This window comes from Rhagoletis pomonella, unplaced genomic scaffold, assembly GCF_013731165.1.
Source record: "Rhagoletis pomonella isolate Grant_MI unplaced genomic scaffold, Rhpom_1.0 Rhpom_scaffold_00008, whole genome shotgun sequence".
NCBI classification, from domain to species: Eukaryota; Metazoa; Arthropoda; class Insecta; order Diptera; family Tephritidae; genus Rhagoletis; species Rhagoletis pomonella.
Window position 1 is genome coordinate 41,531,726 of NW_023458562.1, and position 11,349 is coordinate 41,543,074.

Sequence of the window (11,349 nt, forward strand, 5' to 3'; positions counted from 1 at the left end):
TTTTTTTTTGCTTTTTAGTAAAAATTGGTTGAAAAATGAAGACTCCAGTGGATTATAAACATTAAATTCCAATTTTGAACCACTGTGTCCTGGCTTCGTCGAAGTCCTTCAAAAGGATTTGGCTTCATTTTTCGCTAGAGCATTGGAAATTGGACAATTAAATAATATAATTAACTGGTAAATACTTGATTTAAATTACGATATGGGTAAGGCACTTTTATCATACAAGTTGTATGTACGTATTCCCAAATCATTTTGAAAAAAATTTCCTTTATTTTACGTTGGTTAATATGGTCACCGTAAATATGCGCCTAGCGTAAGTAGCCCGTTACGCCCATTTGGGTACTTAAAATTGACATTACTCTACATACAGCACCCCATTGGTAGAGGGCTTCGGGTGTACGAATTTGTTGTAACATCAGGAGTTGAAGACTTGCTCTAGCTGCTGCTAGTCTCTTAAAATTTCCTCCAATCACGTCGTAAGCAGATTTCCCTTGTGAACTTGCAACAAAGTTCAATTCTGCAATTTCCTTGAAGGGATTTTCATCATTTCAGACCTTTGGTAAAGTTAATATGATTTATTCATGTTGTTTTTGTTTTTTACACCCCTTTACTCTTTCAAAAATATACAATTTCATAAAATTTCAATGTCTATTTATCATATTGCTCTAGCGTTAGACGATCTAGAGTCCAAACGCATAAGTAGCCCATTACGCGCATATGGGTACTTAAAGTTGACATTATAGAAAATGTTTTTATGTAAAAATACAAATTTTTAAAAATGCTATAATCAAAAAAAAAATCAAAAAGAAAAATGTTTGCTTAATTTATTTTTGTTTTTTATACGTTGCACATTAATGTAAAATATGTACAATTCAAGCCCATAATAATACGGAAGAAATACATTTTTTTTCATTAAGTTGCGTTAAAAGGTTTTCAAGATACATGTATGTATGTATGACGTTTTCTTAAAATTTAAGTCCCGTGTAAATAGGCAACCCCACATATCGGCAAAATATGCTGCACGAATATTCATGTCACCTAGACCTTCAATCTCTTCAACTTTCATCCAAATCCTTAGAGGTAGCGCACAGAGGTGGCTGCGGAGACATGAAATGCCTCTGATGAAGAAAATCGATGGATAAATACGAAATAATTAGTGGTCAAACAAATTACTAATTAGGATCATAAGTCCGCAAAAAAACTTTTTCAGATAAAGACAAGAACGGAATTCATCCTTTCAGACAGGCTCTTGATTGCGAATAACTGGGAATGGTGCTAAAATTTTCGTTACTAAAGTTTTGATGCTTTTTCAATTTCAATTAATTAAATAACTTAAAAATAAAAAAAAAAAAACAGAATGCGGTAAATTGTTCTAAGGACGCAATCGAAGCCGACGAGAGAGCGTTATTGTCTAGTTTCATAGTCTTTCGAAGGATCTCCCGAGTACTTTAAAATTAAAGGGTATGCAGCTCTCGAATAAAACTAACGATGGATCGGGGGTTTACATAGATATTTGATAATTAGTACTCAATCGCTTCGTAATTTTTACCAAATTAAAGCTCAGACTTATACCCGTTAAGAATGCGACTTTCCTTCTGTAAATAAAATCCAAAATTACAATTTTACGACTCATCGTGTTTCGTCCTTCGAAAATCAAAATGAAGCACATGCGAGCAAATTATTTTTGCTTTAATTGATAACTGTAGTTACATTTGTATATTTCAAGGAACCATACTTTGACAAACCATGACAAGTAAACCAAAATACCATTATCTAAAAATATTATTAAAAAAAAATATCAAAATGGACCGATATTAAATTTTCTAAACGAAGGCCATATTAAAAGCAATTTACTTAAATTTAGTCTTAAATGATAGAAATGGTCGTCTTCCATGTTCAAAAGGTCTTTCTCCTGAAATAGGTCTTCACTAAAACTCAATTACCGAAGAAACAAATATAACGACTGAAAGCGTGGAGAAAAAAAAACTATCACAACATTGACTGTTTTCAGGTTTACATATGGATGTATGCCAAAGGCAAAGCCGCGGAGGGAGTTTTCATGACTACGATTCAATAGATCAGTTATTTAGCTTTAGGAATAGTATCTTTTACTGGACTTTTGCAACAATTGGTAAATCTGACTTTTGACCGGTTTTCATGCATAAATAGTCCTATGAGCGCCGTTCCAAGTAGGCGTAAAACTGTAGGTCCCTCCCCTTTGTGTGACAACATCAAGGCGCTGGCCCCAAATCGGAGGAGCAGCTTCAATCAATCAATCAATTGGAAATATTAGTGAAGCAAGTGATGGTAATCCAGAAATTTCAACTGAAGATAAAACTCTAAACAATATTCTGTGTGTTACACATACATATGCTGCGAACATTTTAAGGTTTTCCAGCAGTGTTTTCCACATATTATAGAGCAAGCAGACAAAATTCATACAAATCCCCAAGTAGTTATTATTAAAGACGTTTTGCCTATATTTTGTTAGACTTTTCATAACTAAAAATATTTTGCGAATATTACTTTCTTCATATGAATTATATAACATTTTTTCTTTAGTTGTATTTTTGGAATAAACAAAGTTCTTTTTCCTTCTGTCAGTAAACTGTTTTTGTTACAAATAGTATAAATAAGCAATGGGAAAAAGGCAAAATTTGTTTTATTGTCAACCTTTATTGGAAATAAAGCAAAACTCAGATTTCGGTATATTTCCCATTTAAAAGTGAAATAAAGCAAATTTTGCGTTGTTGCTGTTTGTGTTGGGCTAAAGTCCTAAAAATAGATACATATTTACGGATTTTATAAACGTGTCGAAGTTAGCACTACGCTTTTCGAAATTGGAAAAGTTAACTACGGCATTAATTGTAGTGTTTTTGTTGTGGAAAGAACAAATTTGTAGCTCTAATTTTTTAAAAAATATGGTATGTAGTGCTAACTTGACACCATACACCTAGTTGATAGAATTGAGATATCCAAAATGTTACTATGCCATTAATTGTAGCTTTAACTTTAAAATTTGTTGTGAAAAGAAAAAATTTGTAGCTTTCGTTTTTCTGGAAAAAATTGAGTGGACCCTTTTTCGAACAAAATTGGGTATGTAGTGCTAACTTGACGCCATGCACCATTGACGACAGAATTGAGATATTGAAAATGTTGTAACGGCATTAATTGTAGCTTTTTTGTTGTAAATTTGTTGCTACAAATTTTTTCTTTTCTAATTGTAGCTTTTTTGTTGCAAATTTGTTGCTACAAATTTTTTCTTTTCACAAGAAAAAAGCTACAATTAATGCCGTTGCTTTGTGATGTCAGCAGAGTAAGACGTGCTTTAGCAGTGCTCTTTAATATTAGTGTTTTTCCTCGGAAATATCTAGAAATTTGCCAAAAGTTGCTAATCTACCGGTGTTCACGTGTGCTGCGAGTTGTTCCTGTTGCGGATACCAAAGCACTGATTCACCTGACTTATTCTACCGCTTGCTTCACCTGATAGCTTAAAAAGTTCGTACAAACATATATACATATGATATCAACACGAAAAAACCCAACAAGAAAACCTGCATCCCCCCCCCCCCCTAAAACTCCTCTCACGCCGGCATCATTTGTTGTTTTTCAGCCGCGTAATCGTTATTCGTACCTCGTCATAGTCAGGCGGTGAGACATCGACTCCACTGCTTTCAGTGCTGATGCCATGTGGAAAAGTGTTCCCACCATAATTTAAGTACGTTGTGGACATCAATCTCTAGGTCGCCCTGGTTTTGAAACCTTCAGTAAGTCGTCTAACTCTCAGGTAAAATTTTCGAACGTTTTTCCTGTTGGCCAGCATTTCAAGCTCTTCGCACTCACGTATTTCGGCTTCTCTCTTCTTAATGCGGCAAATACCTATCGCTTCCTTTTTTAGTTCCCTATAACGGTCCCACATTGCTCGCGTTGCCCCCGATCGCAGCGTTCTCTGCAGCTTCTTGACACTATTCGTCGTACTAGGTTTTCTTTCGGGCGCGCTGAAATCCGAGTGTTTCTTCTGCGGCGGTACTTAATGAGCGGGAAATGTGGCTCCAGTATGTCGGTTTGTTGAAGATTGCTCTCAGAGAGCGGATGTGTGAGTCAATTGGCGAATAAATTGACCGTCTATTTGATTGCAGCTTTTCGACGTTAAGTTTTCATTTCATTGTTGGGCGCACATTTTTTGCTGCACAGAGGCGGGTGCGTATCTTGGCTGCAACAAGATGGTGGAGTGGACGTGCGTCTAAAACACTGGAAGCATGCCTTCCGTCTATCACAACATGGTTGATTTGGTTTGATCTGGAGACAGCCATGTAGCTTGGTGGATCTGATTATGCTGGAACCTAGTACTACATAGTACCATGTTTCGGGCCCCAGGTCGATCAGCCCCAATCCGTTATCGGACGTTTCGTCGTGGAGGCTGAAGTTTCCGACAGTAGCGCCAAAGATCTCTTCCTTGCCCACCTTGGTATTGAAATCGCCAAGCACGATTTTTGTATCGTGTCGGGGGCAGCGGTCATATGTTCTCTCCAAGCGCTCACAGGAATGGCCGTTGGACACCTCGTCCTTCTCTTTCGTCGGAGCAAGGGCGCAGATGAGCGAAATATTGAATAAATCTCGCTTTGATGCGGATTGTGGCTAGACGTTCGTCCACCAGGGTGAACGCCAGTACTCGGCGACGGAGTCTCTCCCCCACTACAAATCCCACACCGAATTTGCGCAACTATAGTCGACGTTGCAAGCCTCCACGGTTACCTTGCCTTGTCCCGTCCATCGAATTTCGTGGATGGCGGTGATGTCAGCCTTAATCTTCCCGAGAACATCAAACATCCGGACAGAAGCACCTTCCCCTTCTCACCCGAGGCTTGAAATAGTGGTATATTTCCACAGTTTGAAAAAATATGTAATTTTGTTTTTTTTTTCTGTACTATACTCAAACGAAGTAACTGAGAGGATCTTAGGTATAAATTTTGCTTCCTGGCGCAAAGGGAGAGACCGACTTCTAATTAAGATTGTTGAAAACGAAATCCAAATTAAAAGTAATTTTAAATTAATTGTAAAGAATTCTTTGACTATTTAAACACAGAATGGGGAAATGATCTCATTAGTGCTATTCAAAATGTCATAAATATTAAATAATTCATTGGCTTCTGTGTCCAACGATATTATAAGGGTATTTTATACTACATGTTATAGTATACACTCATGTTAAAATTAATCAGATATTTTATGAAGTAATTTTTATTTATATACAGAAATATTGTTTAAAACAATTATTCTGGCGTTTAAAGTATTAAAGCGTACATAACGATTGCTGGTGTTCTGCATTCCGACAATCGGAAATTATTTCCGATTCCGCCTTGTTCTACATTTCGATCCACTTCGAATCGGAATTCTATCGGAAATTTGATGTTCTGCATTCCGACTATCGGAAATATTTTATCGGAAATGTTCCAATCAGCTAAAAGCCAGTGGAACAGAAAATAATCAAAACGAGAAACAAAAATATAACTCTTAACGGTCAAAGGAAAAATTTTAAAGTCAGCGAACAGCAAAAAATGTAAGTAAAGAAAATAACAGTGGTAATTATTAAAATAAAAATTATTAAAATGCAGGGGAAAGCGGCGGAGCAAATCAAAAATATGCTGGACTTCATGGAAATAAATCCATACATAGCCAAGGGCTTCTTCAAAGGAGATAAAGTGGCTCTTGAGGAAAAGTGGCGGAGTCGTTGAATAGTCAAGGATCACCAATAAAATAATATTTAGATTTTTTGCAACTAGACCTGGACTGACTGGAAAAGTGAAGTGAGGAAGAAATTGGCACACAACAGAAGAGAGGCCGTGGCTACCGGAGGAGACCCATTTAAAAAGTACATCCTAATAAACACCGAAAACGAGTTTTAAGAACCCCAATTTTTCGTTCAACTATATTACGTGCTGAAGAATGTGTTTTGTTAAACGCGTGCTGTATAGACCGTGGTTCTGGATTTCTATATGGTGTTAATAGAAAAGGTTCCAGAGCATACCCGGCATCGCCCAATAACCACGAATTGTGATCACTATCTCGATACTTCGTCATGAAAAAGTGTCTTGCATTGCTCATGCTCCAATATAAAGGAGTCATGGCTAGAACCGGGATGACAAGCATCAATAGCTCTAATAACCATATTATGATCGCAAATCTGAAATAAATAAGAAACAAATTTTACGAAAACTTTTTCCATATAAAATCAAGTAATTGTGGCAACTTACAATCATTGCATTAATGCTCAAATTTCCTTTTCGATTAAAAAAAGCAGACCCGTCTTGTGGTTGCAATAGCTTGATGTGCGTGCCGTCAATACATCCAATCACACACGGAATACCAAATTGATCGTAGAAAGAACTTTTGGCGGCTCTTTTCTCTTGCTCAGACATGAACAATTTTATCCACTTTGAGCAAAGTCTCCGCTCCATGAGCGTAATTATTTATGAAATAATCTTGGAAACGGTTCTCCTTCCCAAAGCGATGCTTGAGTCCACTCCTACAGACCTAGTTTGAAATGGCGTTAGTATAAAAAAAATATATTTTTATACTACTAACGCTGAGTCCGGTAATTCCATGGGATTGCTGTGTTCGCGCAAAATTTTTCGCTTCACTTTTTCAGATGTCTGTTGCTCATTATTCAGCAAAATCGCCAATAAAACAATTAAACTCATGTTCATTTTCTCGGTTTTATTTATCCAAATGAAATTGACACACTTCAAGACAAAGTTGACAGATTGGAGGGTTGTTCCTTTTTTTACACAATCGGATTCGATATTAACTTCGAAACAAAAGTTCCGATAGGATTGTGGAACACCATTTCAATTCCGAGTCGGAATTGAATTCCGATTCCGATGCGATTCCGACTCGGATTGCAGAACAGGGCTGATAGACAAATGTGTACATAAATGTTCAGAATGAATAGAGAAGTCGATTAAGCCGTGTCTGTCTGTTCGTCCGCCCGTCCGTGTACACGATAACTCGAGCAAAAAATTAGATATCTCAACGAAATTTGGTATGTAGGTTTCCATTTATCCAAGGAAGGTAGGTATTGAAATGGGCGAAATCGGACTGTAACCACGCCCAGTTCCCATATAACGGTAATTTTCAGAAATAAAAAAACTGCGATATTTTAGTAACTACTGCAGATTATTCACTGAAAATTGATATTTACAATAAATTGTAGACGAAAAATAAGAATATTTTAAATTTTTGGAAAATGGGCGTAGCCACGCCCACTTGTGGTTACATGTGTATATCTTGTGAACCGCTGAACCAATTTTTTCCAAACTCGGCACGTTGTTGGCCTTGGTACAGCATACCAAATGGCCGAAAATTTTTAAAATCGGACAATGGGCCGTATGAATAAAAATAAGCAATTGCTTTTTCTTAAAATTTCAGATCTTTTACTCAATTTATTCAAACAAAATTAAAGTAAAAGGTATGAAATTTTAAGAAAAAGCAATTGCTTAGTTTTTATTCATACGACCCAATAACCACGCCCACATCCTATATAACGGTAATTTAGAGAAATACCAAATCTTCGATAAATCAGTAAATATTAAAGCTAATTTATTAAAAATTGATGCTTGCAACAATTCTTCACCAAGAAATAGGTTTGTGATAAAATTTTGGAAAATGGGCGTGGCACCGCCCACTTATGATCACATATATGTATCTCGGTAACCATTCTATCAATTTGTACCAAACTCGGTATGGTTATTGTGCTTGCCACATAAAAGCAAAACGTTGAAAATTATTGAAATCGGATACACCCCGACTTTCCATGTAGCGGTAGCTTTCGGAAAAGTGAAAAACATATATTTAATACTTGCGCCGGGTATTTAATGTTCGGCTCCTGCGATTTCTGAGAAAATGGCTTTTTTAGGTGTTCTTGATACTGTTAGTAGTGAACTATTTACCACCTGGGGAAGTCAATAAAAAGTAGTGATGAACGATATTTCACTACCGGTGATTTTATCACTGTGATTTAAAAATCGCTTATAGTGACTGCTACTGCTAGGCCACAGTATCAGTGATTGGTGATTTTTCTACTGCATGGTATTTCGCTGTGAATGAAAATCACATCTGGCAATAGCTAGTCAGCAGAAGTTGCGAATAGTGATTTTTCTCTATCATGGTAGACATGGTGATTTTAAAAATTTTAATTAAATATTGTGAATATGCTCGTATGTATCGTATGTACATATATTCCGTTTTTTCATTACCGTTCCATGGTTGTTGTAAATGGCCATTTTCAAGTACGCAATTTGATTTGCTTGAATCACGTTAATTGCGTTTCAGTTTTTAACTTCAAAATTTGTATCAATTAGTAAATAAAGCTTCAAGTATTAATAAAAAACGAAGTGAAATATGGCAATTTTTGAGCGCATAAATGAAGCTTTTACCTCTTTTCCCTACATGTACCAAAACTGATTTGTCATCCTTTATTAGAACTATTACACATTTCTGTGTTATTAAAAGAACTAGCAATAGATATAAAAAATCACTGTGATTAAAAAATCGCAATCACTCTTTTCACTGATACTGAAAAATCGCTATTTCGCCCATTTACAATTGTTGTTGCTATATTGCTGCAAAGCCTGCGCCGTTTAATACAAATTAGGAAATACAATCCTTTCAGGTTTTCAATTGAAATAAATATAATTTGGCAGAATTTTTAAAAAGTAGCCGCTGTATAAATAGTTCCCTTAACTAACTGGCATTTTTTTTTCTTTAATTCAAATATGTATTTAAAAAACTACATTCAAACGTTTGCAACAAAACCACAAATTAAACATTAACCGCTATAGACTCCTCCGTCGTCAGGGGTTCATTTTTTTTGGAAATGTGGAAAATCATGTTAATCAATAAAAAATCACGTGTTATAGGTCATCTAAATTAATTTTTGCCAAAAAATTAGTAAAACTTTTCCTAAGTGCCTAAAAATAAAATAAAAACAATAGACCTAGTAGCTAATATTTCAATATTTTGAGAAATTGTTATTATCATTTGAATATGTTTCGTCATGTTTATAAAATTATGTAATCCAAAACAAACAATTATAGATAAATATGGAAAATATTAAAAAAAAAATCCTCACTCGGTAATTATTATGAAAACACTTTTATGCTTTTACATCCAAATTCATAAAAAGTAAAGAAGACTTTAACTGCTTTATAAATCGAAAATTTGTATGAAAATGTCACTTTATAAAGTACTTTAAACCTATTTTATTTTTTATGATAAGGCCATAAGCCTCGAACTAAAGAAATTATAACCCGCTCATATTTATCTTATAAGTCTTTCAACACATAAAAAATGTATATATATATCACTCACAATTATTATGCAAATTATAATTTGAATTTCTAATACCAGTTTTTAAGACTTCAACCATTTTTCACTAAATCATTATGAAAAGGCTTTTAGCATTTCAGTCACAATTATAAGATTGGATGACTTTTTTTTTAAACTCGGTCACCAAATAAATATTATTCTGGTTCTGTGGCGTTTACTTAAATTTATTATTGTTGCTTTTACCAGGAGCGAAGCCTTGTACGAAAGAATACTGTGCTCTTGGTTGTGTCTGCAAGAGTCTCGCAGACGACTATCCTTTACGCCAACATTGTGGGAAATCTAAGTGCGTCATAGAATGTACATGCAAAGGAACCAATCAATCTCGTATAATGCGCCTAGAGACAGATGTAAGTTTTTATTTAACTTAACTTTAGAATTAGCAATACAACGAAAGTACATTTCGAAATACAGTAATACTTTTATTCGTCATATTAGGGGCGTTCGATCACCACCGAAGACGCATTTATGCTACGTAGAAAGGCTACTGCACGACTAGCACGTATGGAAAAAGAGTTCACATCCACTGTTGTCTTGACAGAAAATGAGACTCTTCTCATAAATGAGTCGCAATATGATAAGAAGAGGCGGTGCACGAAAGCTCCGAAACGCTACGAAGACTTTGCCGATACTGACGACGACTATATAGGACGATCCGCGGCGATCATACCACCAAATAAATCCCAAAATGCTGCTGTAGTGTCAATTGAAGCAGCCACGGAATCGTCCCTGAATTCTGGTTTCTCAGAAACCACTACTGAGCTTCGCGAACCTATTTATGTCAGGGATAAAGAGTTGGAACAACTTAAGCATTGTACTATTCCATTGGTTCGTTTTGCAAGTACCCAAAATATGGCAGTGTGGTGTATGGTTCATGAGTTATATAAATGCTATTGTGGTGGACGTGCCACAGATGGAAAACCACTCGTCATTGAAAAGGATTCCGGTGACCATACAACTACTGGTAACGACCAAGCTAGTTTAGGAAGTAAGCAAAATGTGCTGGCGGAAGAGGAATATTCATTTTCGTCAACAAAGGCGCGATATTCATTCGAAAAAGTGGAGGAAGAGGTAGAAGAAGAAGAGGAGGAGAACCAGGAGCAAAATAGAAGTAATAAAAAACAAACAGAAAAAAGAAAAAGTACGGACCGTAAAACTCAAGGCAGTGTTGTTAAATATATTAGCTCAGATGATGAAAGGAGTGAAAGTGATAGGGGAGAAGATGTGTCGGAAGATTCACTCTGTTCAGACTTTGAGGCAGAAAATCCCCGAGCGAAAAGACCAAAGCTTCTAACGAAACGTCAAGAAAGGCGTGGTCGCCCAAGTGAAATAAACTTTATTAATAAATATTTTAACACTGAAACTGATTCATGTCGGCGGGTAGTTGTGGTTCCTCGGAAAACCTACCTGCGTTTAAATCGCAAGCGGCGTGTGGAAGTCCAAGATTTCAAAGCTAAGCACGAAAGCAAACAAACTATGTTGTTGTTGAACGAACACATATTACGTTCAGTTTATTACCATAAGCACGAAGTCGAGAAGCAGCGAAAAGAAGCAACACAGGAAGCGCTAGCTCAATTCAATAAAAAACGAAAACTCCAAGAAGGAGACATCTCGGAAGTAGCTGATGGGCCCAAAAAAGGTGACATATATAATATTTTTTGATAACACTTCTTTTTTATAACACTAGTTTACAGTAATTCTGACCTGTGGAGTTTTTTTGTCATTCACCGCACAAAATTTGTAAAACAGTTTTCGAGATATAGCAAGCTTAAAGTTTTTTTCCCATTGATGCTTAAAATTATATTTTATATTGTTCCTGGCTGCTGTACGATGGCCATTGTAGAATCGGTCGGAACAGAGCTCAACACAAACACAACCGCACCACAACAAACCACAATAGACCACACCAAACCCACAACAGACCCCACAAGACATAACCGCACCACCACCCATACACCGCCG

At 36.0% G+C, this 11,349-nt stretch overlaps 1 protein-coding gene across 3 annotated transcripts in view; it reads left to right on the forward strand.

The window, feature by feature from the left end:
- The window catches only part of LOC118744881, a 106,353-nt gene that overhangs the window by 73,776 nt on the left and 21,228 nt on the right, over positions 1-11,349 (forward strand). For all 3 annotated transcript variants that reach the window (XM_036478285.1, XM_036478286.1, XM_036478284.1), the window contains exons 4-5: positions 9,577-9,737; positions 9,826-11,026. In XM_036478285.1, the coding sequence (XP_036334178.1) occupies positions 9,577-9,737; positions 9,826-11,026 (1,362 nt within the window). The remainder of the gene's footprint in view (positions 1-9,576; positions 9,738-9,825; positions 11,027-11,349) is intronic.